Here is a 20,123-nt window from a genome sequence, read left to right as displayed (position 1 = left end):
GGATCAGTCAACAAAGATGCTCAATAATCTAAAAAGAGCTGCTGAAGCTTTCATTGCTGGCTGTAGGACACATCCCCAGCTTGCTTGACTCTGCTTTCTTTCGCCTGTGCGCAAGGCTGCAGTCCTTGCAAGACTGTGCGTGTCAGAAATGCTCTGACGGGTGAATCGCCCAGCCCAGCAGCACACCGGCCGCAGGCAAGCCCTCCGTCCGCATCTCAGCGCTCTGCAAACTATTAAAAAATGTTTTGCAAGAAAACTATTACCACCAGCTCAAATATAAATTATTTTTAGTGTTGTAGAATATCTGTGCTTTGATTTCTGCTGGAAATGAAATGTGTAAGGTTTTATATACTTGTTACGGTTTTGAACAGGCCATAAGAAACTACATAGAGATAGAAAGGCTAAAAATGGGGAGGGATCACGTCTCGTACTACTTGTACTCAATCATGTAACTCCTACTACTTAACAGCAACTTAACAAAGCAAAAAGGAGAGAGAACAGTTTACCTCTAGGATGGATGTCTGGATCTGCAGGATTTGCTCGTGGCCCTTGACTTGTCGGACACAGATCTTGCAGGACAGCTGCGTGGTCGCAGGGGTGTAGCGCTCCAGTGAGAAGGCACAGTGCAGTGGCTTCTGGCCGCTGCACCACACGCGGGAGAAGGGGACTTCCTGAGAGAGGAGCGTGGCCCACAGGAACGGGCAAGCAGGCGTGAGAGAGAGAGAAGTTGTGACAATCACAAAATAAGCAAAAAACTCCATGTTTTTTCTCTAATTGAGTTTTTACTAACATCTCTGCAAACTCAAAGCAGGACAAACTAATAAATGACAATTCAATTGATAAACACTGAGATGTTACATTTACTGAAAACTTAGATTTCATTCAGTTACACTAATGACAAGAGACTCTCATCATTAATGAAACTTAAGAAGGATGCACTTCGCTTACTCCTCCTAGGCAGGGACTAGAACTCTAATCTGTGTCTCCTTGCCATCAGCCTCTAACTACAGAATCCCAAAAATCCAGAACTTCCCATCAGAAACTGTACTCCCCCTGTAAGCTCATGCAGCCGGAGCTCGACAGCCTTTCTTCTGTATCAATGTTCCATCCATACTGAAACACACCCTGTAGTGTTTTTTATATATTTATATATAAATATTTTTTAAATATATATTTTTTATATAAATATATAAATAATTTACCACTGCACGTCACTGGGCAGTCCCAGTTTTACTTCTTACTTACTTCTTAGTTTCATCATGTTATATTCTGTGGCTACTTTCAGTGACTCCTCTACCTCAGCCAGAGGCAGTTTATGGGATGAATGCCCTCATCAAATGCTATATAGACAACTGCAGCAATTAATCATCAGAGATTTCTGCTTTGGTTGCTTTGAGTTCCTAAAAATGTATGGAATAGACAGGAGAAGTACATAGGGGCAGCTAACTTCTGTCCTACGATTACTTTGTAAATACCAAACTTCTCTTACTGGTCTCCTCTCCTTACTGCTTTCAGAAAAATTCTTTTTTCTCTTTTTATTTCCAAACTGTCATCAGCTAAAAACCCACTATGGTGTTCCATATTGTAACCATGAAGGAATGTAAATAATAAAAAACATTAAACCAAACAAGTTCTCTATTAATTTCAAAATATTGGAAAATAGTGTAGAATTGGCAACCTATTAATATTTCATTTTATTACATTTTAGCATTCCTCCACATGATTATGGGACAGCATTAAACAGCTTCAATGAGCAATTTTTCTAACATGAGAAGAACTAGTTTAAAGATTTTTACGTTATTTTTTCTAGAGGATTATGACTTTTCAGATTGCTCTCTCCTTTTTTAATGCACTATTTCTAAATTTTAGAATTGATTTGAACAGCATGTGAAGCTGATTCTTCAAACAAAACGCACTAATTACTATATGCAGATTTAATCTGGGCATGCATTCTGCTTCCATTTTTCAGAGCTTTATAAAGGGTTAATAAATGACACAGACAAGGATATAAAAAGCGCTACCTGTAGGCATCTGTAATTCCTTCAGTATTTAACACTGGCAGTCATAACTGAGTGACCTACCAACTAGTCACTTGTCATAATTAGCTGTTTAGATCAAGTAAACCATGCATGTAACTCTCATGACCAGTTTATATACGGAAGCTCACCCAAGAGCTTACAGCTCAGAGAACATGCATGGCTTCATTCTTGCCTTCTACAAGCAACTTGTATTGCACCTGGGCTGTGACCTGTTCTCTGTCCCTGAAGAAACTCGGCATGCCCCGGTCATCTGAGAATATACAGCTTCAAAGATCAGCCTCATGCTACGGTTCAGTCTTGACTTTTTATTATTTTTTTTTTTTTAACTAGGGAGAATATAGTCGTACTCGTAGCTGATGCGCAGTTTATGGTTTCTTAGGAGTGTCTCAGACTATCGGTAATGTTGCACTAAGCGATAATGATCTGCATTTAGATCCTGAGGTGGTAGCAGTAGCAAGGTACCAACACTGATAAAGAAAACATTAGCAAAATATTAGAAGTAGAGGAAGTGTAATTAGATTTTTCCAGAGTAATCATCTCTGCTTTCAGTCACAGTGCAAGAATCTCTCAGCTGAAAATTATATGAAACATAGTACAGGGGGCAAAGCATGGCGGCACGATGAGTGCCTAAAGTATTCCAGAAATGCTTTCAGGTTTATTCTCCCTTTATAATTAAGTCCTAGCAGACTAGGGAATGTAAATCACCTCATAGCTACAGACAGACACGGGATCCTCCAAGAGACACAAGGTGCTAGGAGGACAGCTGCTTTTAACCCCCAAAGGTGCCCGTCTGGCTTAACATGCTTGTCGCAGCCTCCTCCTGCCCAACACCCAACCAGTTTTTAAGGGTTCCCCCCGGTTACTTGTGAACATGGTGGGAAGGATGCCAAGCACTCAGCATCTGCTCCTGCAGGACGGCCAGGACAAACAAAGGCACTTGGCGTAGTCTGGAGAAATTCTGACTTCCACCCACCATTTACTGCTTTTATGCCACGGTTTTACGTGACGATTTATTCATCTATCTGTTCAAGCCTTGAAGCAGGATCTTTACTTATCCCACCCATTAACATGGAGCTTTCTTCATCATACTATCTGAGAGTGGTTTGATTTGGTGGACCAAACAGACAGTTACGGAATAGGCTCTTCAGTTGTTTGTGACAACCAGAAGCGCCAGCTTCTTTGTAAAGCATGGTATGTAGGAGACAAAGCAAGTACAACACTGGAAGAAGCTGCACATGAAAAACTATTGTTTTATACATAAAGAGGCTGGAACCAAATCCGAGCTGTCAATACAGCTGGGACATTTCACTGGGAGGGAAATACAAAGCCAGTGGAAGTTGTTCTGCAGTTTCTTTTAGAAACAATTACTATATTTCTCAGCTGTCCAAGTCATGCAAACTATACTCAATTATAAGATGTAAATACTTACTTGGCTTCAGTATCAGCACTGTGTGGGACATTTCTGTCAGCAGAGGTTTTGTACATACTTCTTTTTAAGCCTGAGTGGCTGCTGGGAGGTGGTGTGCCTGCTACGATCAAAGCCTTCAGCAGGGCTGCCATGCTGCGCCTGCCTACAGCATGCGCGGCACTTGAGCATTCTTCTGTGGGTTATGGCTCCCTCATCTGACTTTTTATTTTTTGTTTTTATCTTGCAGCAATAAATTTAATAGCTGCTTTGGACTGCGCCACTTGCATTAGATTCAGTAAAGTGAGGTCCTTGCAACATGTGAAGATTAATAGAGAAATTTGCATTGGCTATCGTGTCTTGTTTTAACAGCACCCTGCAGTTCAGTTCTGACTGGAAAATCTAGACTATTACTTGCCAACAGAGAACAAAAATACCTGAGTTTAATAAACCACAAGCAATATATTTATTCATAGAAGTTGTACACAGCATTAAGAAAAGTGCTGAACTGCACACTGAGTATTTCAAGGCCCCTGAGTCAGTCTCGGAACTTTGCACGCACCAGAGTCATAACCAGCAAACGAGGTAATTCCCCAAAGAAATAACAGCTTCGCAAAAATTATCAGGCAGAAGTAATCTTCCCTGAATCCTTAACTACAAAGAAACATGGAGGCTAGAGTAGCAAAACCTCTTTCTTTGGTTATCAGCAAAGTTGTTTGCAGACAGCACGGTAAGTATTCTTTCCTACGGGCCGTTTCCCTGCTTGATCACGCCATGGTGTTATTTGGGTTCTCAGGGGCTGTTCCTCCTTGGCTACTTGCAGCGCCTTCCTGCAGCAGTCGTGGCAAGCGCTACGGCCAGGAATTTCTACTGCGTCCGATATAGGGGAGTGAAAGTGCTCAACTCTGAACCATTTCCTATTCTGTCGCTAGATCTGTTGAAAGAAGTTGCCTGGCTGCAAGAAAAGCATGGGGGATTTTTCACCAAAGCAGTCACCATGGCGAGAAAAGTTCGGTTAAAACTTCGCTGGTTTTTCCTCTGGTATGCTGGACATTTAACTAATTCTGCACAGGGGGCCTGCAGAAGGTGTTTTGTCTGCCTTCTAAAGAAGTCAGAAGAGACTGACATAAGATACTGCTACGTATTTTTAGTTCAAATCCATGTAATGTTTATTATGAAAGCAGTTTTCAGAAAACGGAGCCTTTCTAAATAGAGCTTTGAGGTTGAATTTTATACTATCATGCAGATTTATTCTCCAGGATTGGACAAGGGATCAAGAGACAGTAAAATAATCAAAGTATGGAGCTGTGTTAATAATAGGGTGTGAGGCAAAATTCCATTTGTTCTATTAAGAGAAAACTCCCATGATTATTATTTTTTTTTTTACTGCTTAGGAAGGTACTGGTTTTAATACAGTAGTGGGGCGTCCCACTGATCGGTTTGTCTTCTAAAATGAAGTTAAGGGAGTAGAATAAACAAAGCACTTAAAATCAAGCTGTTCTTCATATGAAGCTGAAAATGATGTGGTTTCCATAATTTCTTAAGCTGTAGCATAAATTATCCTTACATTCTTAATAATACAATTATTTATCTGGACATAGATCAGGGTTTTAAGTTTCAGAGCCTGTTACACTCATGTTTTGGAGAACACAGCAACACATTTAAAACATCTTTTTTTGCCGAAATCCTGAATACTAGATCACTGTCTGTCTCTATGCTTCTATGAAAGGGGAGATTATATAGTCTAATTAAGTTCCATATTTTAAAAACCAGCCCAGTCTAAGTACCAGCACATTGCTTATAATTTCCAGAAACCCATATGCTTAGGAATTCTTCTTTTGTTTGATTTTTACTTTCCTGTTTTCAACAGCCTCTTTAATTAATATAGTACAGAAAAAAAAATTTGCTCCTCCTCAGTTCTAATTTTTAGTATATACATGCTGTAATTTGAACTCATGACATTTAAATGATTACATTTAAATGTCATTTTCAGCCATACGTTCACAGTTATACTGAAATCAGAATGACAAAAATCTTAAAAAACACCTTAATGGGTGATAAATTTTAACTGGAATATAGACCTTCCCTTGGAGGAAATTGAAATGGGGGAAAGTACAAGCTTGCATTTTTGTAAAATGAAAAATTCAAAGCATCCTGTTATATTTGAAATCTGTGTTTGTCAAAATCAGAAGGCAATGCTTTTCTGTTGCATACTCAAGAGAGTAAACCCACACCTTTCAAAAATAAAAGGGGCCGTTGTCTTATTTGGGTTATGCCTATACCAGTGAAAATTTTTACTTCCTCTGAATTCAAATTTAAACGGATAAAATTAAAAAGTACCTGACATGCAGTAAATGGTTTGATTCTCCAAAGGAAAGGAGGGATATCAAGGACAGATATCTGAAGACTGAAGGTGTTCCCTTTGAAATGCAAAAGTTTTGGTTCCTCCAGTAATTGTCCTCCTTGGAGCCTTTCATCCGAAACCACTTCCTGCAATGGCAGAGGAGGAAAGGATTTTTTTCAGTATTAGGAACAAATAATATATCTAAAGGAAATTCATCTTCACGAGAGGTGCCTAGTTCACCTACAGCATATCGGGACACAGCAGTGGAGTCTTTCTCTTGTGGGCCAGACGGTGGGCATTGGCATTTATATTTCACCTCTGGAGTGAAAAGGTTGGTTAGGTGCCATCAGCTCTTACTGCCCGGGGTGTTGTGACAGTGGATGTTCTTTGGGCCACCTCGGTTCCGATACTCACAAGAACTTCGGACCAGAAGGAAACTTTATGGGACTGGCAACACAGGAGTGGCTGTCCTCACGTTTTGGGGTTTTGGGTCAAAGCCAGCAGTTTTTTTCTTGAAAGTTACTCATGTTTGATTATGACTTTTTTATTGTCCCACAGGATCACTGTTACAAAGGAGAACTCTACCAGAAGTTCATTACCCCGAGTCCTCTCTAACATCAGCACGGAGGGGGAAGCCTACGTCAGCCCATTTCCAGGTAAAGCTATTTCCCTCCAGAGGGAAAATGGAAACCGGTTAAACGGTGACATCATTGTAATTTAGCCCCTCGTCTGTTCTGGACAGAACAAAACTACCCTTGGTATATTAATTAAGCTTTTGAATAAAAAGCTCCTACAGGTTGTGTCTAGTAATCCTTAAACACTTGACGTACAAAGCTCAGTGAGATATTTACTTAATGGACTAAAAGGAAGATAGACAACATGAGGCATGCTTGGTGAATAGTCTGCGCAGTTACAGATCGAGACGACAACAGTTTTGGTGAGAAAACAGTCTCAGGGTTTAAACAGCACTAGGAACACCACACCAAGGGTACACGTCAGACAAAATGTTTCAGATTCTCCTCTCTTGGACCTTTTCAGAATTACCGGACAAGACCCTGAGCAATCTTGGAAGGGCTGACTGAGCAAGAATTTACACTACAGCCCTCTAGAGTTCTGTTCCAACCTTAATTTTTATTTAATCCTGTGAATTTAAAACATCATAGTAAAAAAAATCACCCTTGCCTCTATTTACACAATATTTATCCCTGTACTGTTACAGTAAAAACACTAGTGAGGAAGGAAAGCTTGCAGAAGTCTTTAAAAATCAGCTAGCAAGCAGTCTTTCAAAATTACCTTTAGTCCACATAATTTATATAAAATCTGTGTATATCAAAGAGGTTTAGTGCTTGTCAGTAGCAAAGTTATTGTTAGAAGAGCTACAGGAATCATTGTGACCTTCTGAAAATATAATGACTGCTAGAGCTTTCTGAAACTGCAACAATGGATTTCTATTATAACCCAATTTACAGGCGTTCAGTTTGTGTTAACTCCCGATGGCTGGGTTTATATGGAAGAAGGAATAACAAGGGAGACTTTAGTTTTTTATTTTCAACTGCAAAGGGAGTAGCTTATTTCATATCTTTTCTCAAAATTCCCTGAATGTGTTGAATTCTTTTTTCTTAAATGTACCATAGTTCTATAAATACCGCTCTACCTTTAATAATGCATATGGTCCTCAATTCCACAAACATCAGCAGGACTACAGCAAAATACAAAGGACTTAGTTCTCTAACGTTTTTTGAGAGCCAAGAGATAGTTTCCCAGCACACTAGGAATTACAAAAAGGGCAAAGTCACCTACTGGAAAAGTAAGGAAAGTTTTTACACAGAGACAAGGTGAAATATGAAGGAATTTTGTATCTTGTATCAGACTGTACTGTAAAGGATTAACAGTGTCAAACAGAACTTGGTAAGCCCAACTCCAATACTTTATCCAAAAACATCTGTATTTTCCATGTTTACCATGTAATATTTACATTAGCATGAAGATGATGCAGCACACTTTAAGGGAAGTATAATTTCATAAATATACAGTTGTCTCATTATATACAAACACCCTGTTCTAATTTCTGTGAATGTGGAAATCTGGTAATTATGCTTCTAAGGATTTTCTACAGACTCATCCAGGAAAATACTGGTAGCCCACAAACCGTGTAAATGTTATAAGGGGTATAATTACAAAGCTATTGTAAGACTTCCACAATCCTTTTGGTGGCTTTGCTTTTATTAGAAGCACACAGACATTAGTGTGTACTTCATTAAGATTCATGTTTTATTCTGTTCGATAGGAATAGGAAGCAAAAATTCATCTGTAGCAACTGTCTTCATTTCCATTCCCAAAGGAAAATAATTTTGTTAAAGTGTCTGAGAATCAGCTAATTTTAATCACCACTTTGGGATTGTTTTGTGGTTTTGTTGTTGTTGTTGTTGTTTTTTTAAAGGGGAAATGCACAATTATAATTTAATTTTTGTTTAAAAAGATGGCGAGGCAATCTTCCGTCTTGCTCAAATTGCAAACAGGAGAGGAAATCCTGAACTGACTAATGGCAATGTAAGGGTAACGAGCGTGATAAATACTGTACACCAAATGATAATGACTTACATTTTCTGCCTGTAGCAGAGCAGCACTCAGTTCCAGAGGCAAGCAAGCTCTGCCTGTGCCACGGAGCAGCCAAGGCACCGAGCCCAGCCTAGCGTCTTTGCCTGCTTTGTGCTGCATGAGTTTTGGTTAGGCTAGAATGCGGGCGGAGTGGGTTTCCATCTGACAGTCTGGCTGTCCTAAAGCTCTTGCAGTGTAAATCCACAAGTGAAACAGTGGGACTTGGAGCAAGTCACGCAGCAGCAAGATAACAAAAATGCATTCTCATCTGCATGAGTTCCAGACTGCTGCTGTTGCCCAGGGACTATCCCCAGGAATAAAGGCATGTCAGTGTTCTATGGAAAAATAGATGAAACCATTTACCTGAAATGCACAAGGTGTGTTATCCATACAATATACTCTCAGATTGTAATCCAGAGAATTGCAAGACAGGCAGCCAAAAACCGCTACTTTCAGCTGTCGAACGGCACAGTCAGAGATCGGTTCTCCAATAAGAGCATAAGTTCCAAAGCTGTTTAAGAGAATGTGACAGGCATAAGGATCCAACAGGCAGTAGCAAGAAGTAGTTTCCTCTTCCACAGACATCACTTCCTGCAAAATGAAATTCAGGTTTAAAAAAAAAAAAAAAATAATCAATAGGCCTTGACAATAGGAGTCATGACATTATTTGTTTAATTTTATCCAGCTGGTATATGAAGTATTTCTGAGAGCCAGTCTGCACACTCTTTACTCATGCTGACCTCAGGGAAGGGGAGAAGGTAGACTACCTATGGGAGTAACTGCTCCCAATTTAGCCCTGAGTCAGCAGTAGGACTTGGGGCAATATATTTTGCAGAATTCAATATGTACAGCATCTAATAATAATGATGATGCGTAAGCAATTTTAGCATGTTTTTTCAAGTGCTCTTGACTTTCTAGCCAATTTTCTTTCCCAATGTCAAGTTAAGAAATTACCTTGAAGACTAAAGTCAATAAGCAAACCTTGAACAATAGTTGGTATTTGACTTCCTTTCAGAACATTCATTACAGTTGCATCTACCTTCATCAAAATCTACCTACCCCCTCTTCTGCCTTTCATGCTTAGTTCTGCATTACAGCATCATTAGATGAGGTCTTTGAGCAGTCTACAGCCTGGTGTTACCTCCTCATTAATTCAAGGGTGTTTGTAACCAACATTGATGGAGCTAAGGATTGAGTACATCTAAGTAGGAGAACTAAGCTGAACTTCAATTGGTTTAAATGAGAGCAACAAACAACGTAGTCGTTTAGGGGAGGAAAAGGATAGCGTGAGTTATGGTATCCATGAATATTTTAACAACTGTTTTTTCCCCTCACAATGCAATGAACCAAATAATTCCATCAGCAGCAGCGCAATAAACTCTGATTGACTATGGATTTGTGTCTAGTTACTGGGTTCGGCGGTTCTAATAACAGGTACAGCGAACACTTTACAGTTGGGAAATTCAACACCTTTCCATCCTGTGTGGATTTCTGTAGTGCTTACTAACAGTTTGGTTCACGCTTTAGCTGTCCCTTTAGGAACATTATTAGTAGGCTGTCTCCCCAGATGATGCAGAAAGTTTAATACGTTTGAGACTGCTCCCTACCAAGCAGTTTAAGTCAAAGATGGCCAATGAGCTTAAAAAAAGTAGGTGGACAGACACAAATGCTAAATGCCCATATCACAAATCTTTATTTCTCCAGTAAATCAGGATAAGAAAATACATGTTCAACTAAAAAAGCAAAATATTTTATTTAATGTAGACTAATCCCTCAGAGGTTATGAGCACTGCATGATCACTGAATGCCTATTAAAATGATATGTACAAAGAGACTAGATTTTTAAATCAGAAGGATCCTTCTATATTATAATTAAAAAAAAAAAAAAAGAAAGAAATTTCAAGTGTGTATTTTTAACTGGTTCCGGAACTTTCTTTATGTTATGGTCAATTCCTGCATGGATATAATGATCTGTTCTGACTTGAGTCTCTTTGGGAGCTATGATCTATCTAAACAATATTTTTTAAAATAAATGGCGACTGGCTCCATTATCAAGTCATCTGAGAAAATGAGTACTTTCTCATGTCACATGGGCTTGATCATACAGTTGACCCTTTTTTGCACATGTTGGTAAAATAGTTGAAAACAGTTTAGCTGAATCTTAACAAAATGCAAAATATTTTGTTATGAAATTGTTTCTTTAAGATGTCTGTTTCTATCACTCACATAATCTTCGACCTGCACCTGCATGAATAAGAGCAATCATGCTTCCATCATTAGTACAACCTTCCAAGTGGGAGCAAGGCTAAACGTACCTCCCATTTTCCTTGCTGGGTCCTTTTTTTCAAGTGAATATTCCAGTGCTCTGAACTGACTTCTGCGCAGTGTGGTATCGTCAAGGCAAAGGGGGTACTGACCGACAGATCCGAGGGGCCGCAGGTTACTTCTGGTCCTAGAAGAACATCTGTGCCTTCTGGCTGCAGGCTTTGTGCAGGGGAGAGACAAAAACAGCTGTCAGGCTCTTTTTAGCAAGGAGCGAAAACTTACTTTAACTGCAAATTTTAAAATATTTTAGTTAAAAGCTGAGTGCCTCGCTTATCTGTTACAGAAAAGGATAAGCAAGCCAATTACTGTGCTGTTTTCATGTAGAAGCAGTAACTGGACATGAAACAAAACTATTAGGCCACATCTACTCACATCGTTGGTTGGTCAGTTTAGGATTCTGGTCTTTACATTGAAATCTACTTAAATCAAATACAACACTAAAATTACTCTGTGCAAGTAAGCTTTGCTTTGTGCACCAGCTGGTAGTATTACCATCTAATTCTGCCTTCAAAGTCTGTCACGAACAATATTTTCACAGTAGCGAAGATAAAACAAATTATGGTTTAAAAACACAGTCTCATAAATTTTTCCAGATTGAGTGTGATCTCCCTGGTTTGAAAACACATTTATATTCTGCAGAATGAACCAGCTAGGTAGCTTATAGCAGACATCAGGGACAGGACTTCTTTGCTTAAATTTAGAAATCTGCAAAATAGATCTGTGCATGTGGGCTCCATTACAGTCAGTGGAGATCCCATCAGCACAATTGAAGTCTAGGGATTCATCTAGTCTGAATGTAATCGCCTGTATTTGGTTAGATTAACTGCTTACTAAGGTATAAAGATGAAGTATCTGACAAGAATCTTCTTCTCTTTCATTCAAACCTAAATTTAACTCTGTCCCACATCACGTGTTTTCTGTACCTCTTACAATACCTGTGCAGAACCACTGACAAAACAGATGAGGCTCACTACTTCGACATTAAAACTAGCAATTGAAACATCTTCCCTGTTGGATGGGGGGTGTGTGTGTGTGTGTGTCAGGGTTTTTTTTACACTGTAGTCCTTCATCTGGGTCATATGATCCCAATTTTTTGCTTCTAAATTAGTGAACATGTAGTTCACTCTTAAAATTAAAGCAAATGGTGCTTCCAGGATAAAAATAAGGGGAAGAACCTCAACCAAGATACAAATAAGAAGATACAAAAATAAAACCGAGATATAAATAAAAGGAAAATCCCTGCTTTTAAATTAGGATACACTTCCACTGCCATGCCACAAGCTAACAACAAGATAACAACCAAACCATCCTGCGCTGCCGAAGCCAAGCCCAGCACTTCACGGCTATGCTGTTAAATTCCAAGTCACCCAAGCTGGCCTGGATAATACATTTAAGTGAATGTAGCACTCATGTAGGCACACTTATGTGTAGCCCTGCGCTTAAATCAATCAGATTCCAATCCTGCAAATTGACTTTGCACATCTATCCGAGATCACCTGGGGGTAGCATTCTCAGTGGAACTGTAATGGTAGGTGGTCACAAAAGGCAGTTAAAAACCACCATGCTCGCTAAAGACCTTAAAAGTTCCAACAGCTTCAGTGACATCCCTTACAAAAGACTACATGTACAAGTATTTGTGAGATGCAGACTGGAATGAAAAAAAAAAAGACAAGATGCTAACAAAAAAAGGCCGATTCTGCTTTTGCTTTTTTCTTTTTCAAGTGTCATAATAAATGCTCCCCAAGCCTCAGTGCTTCTAAGTGCTTGTAGGATTCTTAGGCTAAAAAAAAAAAAAAATCAAAGCACAAACACAGCCTCTTACTACAGCTGCCATGTTCCTCTTGAACAGCAGGTACAGTGAGGGGGAGGGAAGAGTGGAGAGCACAAAGCACATGGTGCTCACGCGCCTTGCTGCAGCAAAGCGTCTCGGCCGCGGCACTGACTGCCGCGTTCAGGCATGGGAGATTTGTTGAAGCGATACCAGAATGACTACTCTAAGCAAACAGTTCAAGCACAAAATGCTTTGCTTCTGCTTCTGCCTATGAATAACAATTTTTCACAACTCTTGCATTGCTAGGAAAACACTGGTTTTGCACAAAATACCGTCACTTAACACGAACCAGTGCTACCCTTTACAAATGGTATTTGATTTCCTTAAAACCCTTCCAGCAGTTACCCGGATCACCTCTCCTTCCGGTTAATCTAAGAAACCATTCAGTTATTTACAAATACAAAGAAAAATGTCTCAGGATTATCAGAAACCCTCAAGCCAACATCTATACGTATTTATTTTCCAGTAAGTTGTTCAGTTCATGATTCCTCTCTGCTGTACCTTGGCAAAGGCTGGTGCCTTCCGTGCCTTATCTCTGTTCGATGGAGCCGCAGGAAGGGCGTAACAAAAGCACGTTTCCAGAGAGTCAGACCTTAGTTATTTAACTTGGTCGGTGCATTTCTATCCTATCTCTCTCCCAACACACACGTCCTTTGCCAGGTGGCTGCTGCTGACAAATGCATAAAATATGGGGAGGGTGGGGAGGTGGTGGTGGAGGGATTTTCCTAAAGTTACCTCCAGTACAAAGCTTGACACTTCATCTTCGATAACGGCAGCCAAGTAGAGATTATTTTGTTTTCAGCATAACAGTCTTAGAGGATGTGAACCCAGAGCTTTAGATATGCCATGGTGATGAATCCCATCAGAAACAGCTCAAATTTTTCAAGCATCAAGAATGAAACAAAACAAATATACAAGACAAAAAAAGAAATTACGTCAATAGTGGTAGGAGAGTCCTGGTAGCAGCCTAGCAAAGCTGATGTGAAAGACAACTGGGAGGCACCCCACCCACCTCATTACAATAAATAAATTAAAAAAAAAATAAAATCCAGTCACAGAAGTAGCATAGGCTCTGGTCACTCTGGTCCCAGCCGCTGCCAGCCTTCCTGTGTGCGATGGCTGGCTGCACACATCATGGGGAGGAGAAGCGCACGGACGTGTGTGAGTGACCGACGACAAGCCCGTCTGAAAGGAGCTATTTAATTGCCTTGAGAGACTCATTTCCTATGTAGAACATATTGGACAAACATATGGGAGTTCTGGGAATTATTTAATGCCAAATGAACTGAAATCAGTTAATTAGATGAACTCTCACACTTGTTGCAAGTAGCAAGAGTCTTTCTGTGCAATAACTGACATGGCATTAAGACTCGCATGCAGTTCTGAGCCATTTATTAGGCAACACAGGCAAGAAGAACATCACCAAATGAGAGTGTTTAATATTCCCATTGTTGCAGGGCAAAACAAATCAATAACTAGCTCTGTCCCCTCAAATCCATCAAAATCAAAGGTCTGTACGTTTTCCAGTAAAAGAAAGAGAAAATATTTGGTCACTGCTGCTGAGCAAGAATTAGTTGGTTTTTTTTCTAAAAATACCGCACTGTAAGGAAACATTAGGAATTTCACTCCACAATATTCTGCCCTCTACAAAGTACTAGTAAAGAGGTTTCTTGCATTTAGAGCTTCATTTTCAGTTCAGAAATTGCTGCTAGAGGGACATTTGTACCTGAAGCCGGAACGCTGAGGAAATTCTCTGGGGAGGATCTAGTCCCTCCAGGAGAGGTCTCGTGCCACTCCAAGCCCCGCTCATGTCAGCTGCCAAAGCAGCTGCTTCTGCGTCTGTCAACCTGGCCTAAAGCAACAGCAACTGCTGCTACAGATGCTCCATGTTCTTGCCACTTTCTGCTGTGCACAGGCCCTAGCGTTGCAGGTGTGGGGGTACCAAGGCGTGTATTCCACCCCAAAGCGCTGCTCCATTAAAATTCTGTGTTGGGATACTGTGAGTGTTAACCAGAGAAGCAAGGAAGTGAAGAGGAAACAATGCTGAGTGTCCATTCTTCCCTCGACACAATGACTTTCAGAGAAGAATTTAATATTTGCCTTTCAATATTTACTCTCCCAGTGACTTATTACAAGCTTCTGCAGCAGGGACTGGCACATCCCACTCCTCTAAATGAACCGTGATACCTGTCTGGCAGCGAACACACCTCTGCCTGGCGTCTGGGTTTCTCATTGCAGTTCATCCCCGGATGGCAAAAATACCTGCTTTCAGACTGCCACAGACACTGAAACTCTGGTTTTCCCTCCCCTTTGCACTGACACTTACACACATGAATGCGACGTAAAACCAGCAAAATAAATGCATGGTTTAAAAAAATCAATTTGAAAGAGGAACAGCATGATATTTAAACTATACACCCATCGAGCCTGCAGTTTCCAGCTGAAATGGATTCTGTTGCTGTGGGTTGCATTTGTGAGATGAGAGCATTTTGCCTTCAGAAAATAAAGGTACATTATTTGTCACGTTCATATACCACATTGCTTGTAAATGCACACATTTATGAAACTTTCATTTTTCAAATTATGTAATTATGAAATACTTTAAGTCTGGGCAAGACCATCTGGATACATTCTGTGTACGCCACAGAACTCCAGTGTGTGAATAATATGTATAGGCCTTGGACACTGGGAGTTAGGTGTGCAGCAGAAATACATTCCGGTTTTCGTACTGTGCATCCAAACGTGTTCAGTTACCATTGAACCTTCACATTTCTGCTAAATTCCCACAAAACAAAAAGACAAAGAAAATGGGGGGAGTAGTAATATGAGACCTGGTCTTCACAGTCCTCTCAGTTTTCTTTTCTCCTATTTTTCCACTCTAATCTTCCAACTCTAATTTTGACCGTATAGCTGGAATCTCTGAAAATATTATTTTACAGTATTTTCATAGTCGTTGCTTCTCAATTAAAATTTTTTAACAAATATTTAGCATATAGCTGCATATTCACAATTTACAAAGTTTAGTCAATCTAAATTCACAAGTTTCTGTATGATACTAACCAACCACTAATATACAACTCCCAACTTTATGTTTGATGGCAGAATGCAGTGTGAGGGTCTTCTCTGTGTTCAGGGACCCAAATCCTTACAGTTTATACCAGCACATGTAAAGAAAAATATTTTTTTTATACTATAGGTGACTAAATGGTCATCTTAATTAAGAATCACTTTGTTCTCATCTTTCCTTGCATTGCAGTGGGTATGGCATTGAAACATAATGTTAAAATGACAGCAGCACGTAGAGTGAAGTGTAAGAGAAAAAGTTTGCAAGAAAGGAGAAACAGAAAAAAAAAAAAGACAAACAGGAAAAATAGAGATATTTCAGGGCAGATTATGCCCTCTGTTACAGCTCCGTTAACCTTGTTTATGGAATACAGACCGCATTCAACACGGCTACTGCGCTCTCTGAATAATTGCAGACCGACCTTTTTTCTCTGATACAGTTATCACACAGGGTATTTAGAGAGCTTTGCGTGCATTACAGGCATGTAAAAGAACTGCAACAAATCTGCCTACTGCTTCAAAGTGAATCGGTAACATAATTGGGACCAGAGCCCAGGATCCCAAATACTTGCCCATGCCTCGTACTGCCCGCCCCATCAGTAGGTTCTGTCATTAGATGATGGGATTATCAGCCCTCGGACTGGAATATCAAACCTTTCACTGCATCCAAGAACACCTACTTCTTCATTAGCACATGACTAGAAAGTGTAAAATCCAAACACAGAAGTAGATCAACCCTCCCCTGACTGCTGAAGTACACGACAAGGTTTCCCCCCCTTTACCTGAAGAGCATCAGTAAGTGGCAAGTTTTGGGGGGTAAAATACTGTCCCCAGTGTTGCTGACTTAGAAGAAATTATCTCTGCAGGGCTCAGCACATAAGAATAATAATTTGGCACCTTTCAGCCTGTCTCTCTTCAACACCTTCCTTTCTTACAATTCTATTTATATTTTTTTAAATAGAGTATTATGCTCCCTCTATAGAAAGGAAAGCTCAAACCTGAATTGTCATGCAGAAGGTGTCAGTGCTTCTATTAATTTTGTTCCAGCTGTTCTCATCTTATTTCTAGACCCCAGTAAGACCAGTTACTCTGCCACAGCTGGCAAACATCTCTCTTTCACAACAATCTAATTGGATTGCAGTATGTATTTTTATTTATTTTTCACTTCTGAAACCTCTTCAAGCATGTATTCTGGCAGCAGGTGGTTGTGCAGCACTAGCATTTTAAAGATGACAGCCACACACCAGACCTTCTGCTGGCTCTTCCATGAGGAGCACGTGGGGCTCAGGAGTCAGCTGTTGCCAATGGACGTGCCATCTTTAGTAGAATCCTGAAGTATTTTGGTGCTGTCACCTGCGCAGAGCTGCTGTCACATCTGCTGAAACGCTGTTTTGCTTTTCTTGGAGAAATACACTTGACCTGCCTCCTTGGTGGGGAGAGTTCGAGATGGGGGGACGTGAACAATGGCCTGGGGGTGAGGAGTCCTTCCATGACAGTAACCTACAGGCTCTGGCTGGTTTGTGGTGGGACAGAACTAGCAAGAGGATCTCCTGGCCAACAGTACCAAAACTTAACATCCCCGTCCTGGTAACCAAGTGACAATTTCTGACTGCACAGAACCCCTCACAAGCTGCAATTCCCTGCAGCCTGTAACTAACCGCACTGATGCATCCTGAGGCATCTTGTTCAGAGAAGAAACCAGCAGACAGCGGTCTCTGGTCCAGCAGGGCTCTGCTTGGGCTTTCTGGCTTCAGTAGGAAGTCAGAATTATGCAAGGAGGCAAGAGACATTTCACTCTAATTCTTGCTTGGGCCAGAATCAATAGCTTTGTTGTTTCTTTCACAAACATCAATAAGCTGTACTTTCTGCCAGCATCAAAGCATGGACGTGGTGTTTGAAGGCTGAGCTTAGCTATTTTTCTCTGTAAGTAGTCCTTCAGAGATTCTTTAGGAAATTCTAGCTGCAAGAAGAGGATCTATGCAGTGAAGCCCCTATATGTGTCCCTAAAACTTTTTGGTTTGATGTCTTTTTGGTGGGACCACGAGTTCCATCACTGATCTGTTCGGTTACATGAGACGCTAAAGAATTTTCAAACCTGAATTTGATTTCTCTTTAGGGTAAATGAGTTTCTCATTCCACAGAGGATTGTATCAATTTACAGCAAAACCAGCCGATAATCTCATCACAGTATCTGTAGTGCACAGACAGGGATTTTTATTTTTTTTTTCCCCACTACAAAGTGACAGGGAATTCAGCGTACCTCTGTCAGATCCCGTATCATCTCCATTCCTCTGCGTCTTTGAATGTGTATCTTACACCAGCCACCTCAATAGATAAATGAAGATTGGAAGTGACAGCTAACCCACTAGTCCTAAATAATCTAAATCTGACCAATTTGATCCTTATTCTGTCTCACACATTTAAGATCCATAAGGTACCTTTTACGGCGAGTTCAAATCTCTGCAAGAACAGTGGGCTTCCTTCTTCTGTGCACCTACTGATCTCGTTAACTTCCGTACTACATTCAATTCCATTGACCACCATACGACGTGGACAAGGTTTCATTCAGAAATTACAACTCAAGCAAATTAATTTTTAATGGGTGATACGTATCTCATCTTCCCTACACGCGTACAAACCAGGCACTGGGGCTGAACGGCCGCACTCTGCCACCCCCAGTGCGCGGCGGCCGGTGGGCGACGCAGGGGAGGGCTCCTGGCACGGCAGTGCCCGCGGCCCCCGCCAGGAAGGTCTGGTTTGTTCCACCCAGTTCAGGTGGGCAAAGGATACATCAGTCTTGTCTCAACTATGTAAAGAAAAATCCAAGTGTTTTGATGGAAAATGATATTTGCTTTTGCCTCACTTGATAGAATTTCACTTTAAAGAAGGAAGGAAGGAAAAATCTCCCTGTGATAATCTTCAGTTGGGTTTGCTACCTCTGCTCCTGCCCACAAAAAAGGAAAACAGTAGGCAAAATTTGCTGCTTGTTTTTAATTAACCTATTTTAATTCATTTCTGCAGAACCCTCACGCATAAAACAGCTGGGGTGTTTTTTTCTTCCTTCCTTTTACATATTTTAATCTTTCATTGAAAATGATCAAAAACCTGTGGCAGCAGATGGGGATGGAATATAGAAGTTTTCACAAAGGACTGCAGATATCAGAGGAGAAAAAAAAAAGATTTCACTTTAAGTTTCGAAAAATATTTATAGGCAGCTTTGTATCTTTTGGTTCTTAAAGGGCAATTCCAGCAATCATTCGGCTATAAGTTATTGTAAGTAAATATTTACTGGATGTACAGTTATTTTCCTCTTTCCATGTCTCAGGTATACCCACCAATTTTTACAGAGCTTTTAGCTGAGTGTATATTTAAGATGAAGGAGATGAGAGAAATAACTGCTGTGGAGAACTATAACCAGCTCTCCCATCTCCAGTTGTACCAGCCTGCCCTCGATTACTACTTCTGAAAAATGTCCCTCTCACAAGCACTCGAAATGAGGCTTCATCAGTGAACTGCTCCTCTCCTGAAATTATCCTTAATCAATTAAAGTATATACTACAGATTATTCATTTATCTCTATTTGGAATGTAAATTGTGAAAGGGTAGTTTGAGAAGGCTAGGAAAGTTTTTTAAGAACTTTCTTTTGGCAAAACCATTGTTGGAGTCACAGCTAAGTCTGGAAGTAAAGGTAGGACCAATAAATTCTGTCAGTGCACTTTAACTACAATTTGCCAGCCAGTGCAGACTTAGGAGCAGCAGAAGGACCAAACATCAAAATAGATGACATTAATTCAAGAGAAGTTTAGATTAGAGAAAGGAAAAAAAAGGTCAGAAAATTTAACTGAAAAGCCTCAGTGGAACAAAGCTGCATTACAGAATTAACGAGCCCTGTCACAGAACCTGCACATAGCACGTTCTCAGCGAGTTTAACTTTTCACTAGGTGAAGACATGGTCTTGTACTTGCAGGGATGCACACAAGATGCAGAGATGCACACAAGATGCACCAACTGACTTGTGGCAACTGAAAAAGGGGGACTGCAGAGTGCATTTCAGTAGCTTATTTCAATTAAGTAAAGTTTGACTATCCCTGTCACTTGTCATCTGATAACCTCAAAAGATTTAGCAGTCATTTATCCCCCAGAGAAGGGCAGCAGAGAGATTAATTTGTCCATGGCTGAAACGTGGTCATTCGGAAGTGTGGAAGAGTAGTAGTACGTGACAGTTTAAAGACAAAGAACACCCTCCTGCTTCAGAAGCTGATCAGGTACCGAGATGTTCCTATAGGTTTCAAAGGGGACAGACTCTGCCTTTAATAATTTTTGTCTTTAAACCCATTCTTACATACCTTTAGTGAGTAGAGAAGTTTTGTTTAGCCTTTGAGGCTTACCTGCTGCAGTAGAGCTCTATCTAGCACAGAAAAGGGAGGGATGCCAAGGTGAGCAGTGCTGTAAAAAAGATGTAAATTGCAGTTTCTGCTGCCTGCAGTGTGAGTACATTCCTGAGAAGCCTCGTCCAGG

The 20,123-nt window shown here is 40.4% G+C and overlaps 1 protein-coding gene across 3 annotated transcripts in view; it reads right to left on the bottom strand.

The window, feature by feature from the left end:
• UNC5D (unc-5 netrin receptor D) overlaps window positions 1-20,123 on the bottom strand; it is a 166,359-nt gene that overhangs the window by 9,616 nt on the left and 136,620 nt on the right. For all 3 annotated transcript variants that reach the window (XM_040618182.1, XM_040618180.1, XM_040618181.1), the window contains 4 exons: window positions 10,702-10,870; window positions 8,750-8,977; window positions 5,785-5,934; window positions 507-671 (listed from right to left, as the gene is read on the bottom strand). In XM_040618182.1, the coding sequence (XP_040474116.1) occupies window positions 507-671; window positions 5,785-5,934; window positions 8,750-8,977; window positions 10,702-10,870 (712 nt within the window). The remainder of the gene's footprint in view (window positions 1-506; window positions 672-5,784; window positions 5,935-8,749; window positions 8,978-10,701; window positions 10,871-20,123) is intronic.

Source organism: Falco naumanni, chromosome 19, assembly GCF_017639655.2.
Source record: "Falco naumanni isolate bFalNau1 chromosome 19, bFalNau1.pat, whole genome shotgun sequence".
Lineage (NCBI taxonomy): Eukaryota > Metazoa > Chordata > Aves > Falconiformes > Falconidae > Falco > Falco naumanni.
The sequence above is the reverse complement of the archived record's forward strand: the minus strand, read 5'-3'. Positions and strand labels throughout refer to the sequence as shown.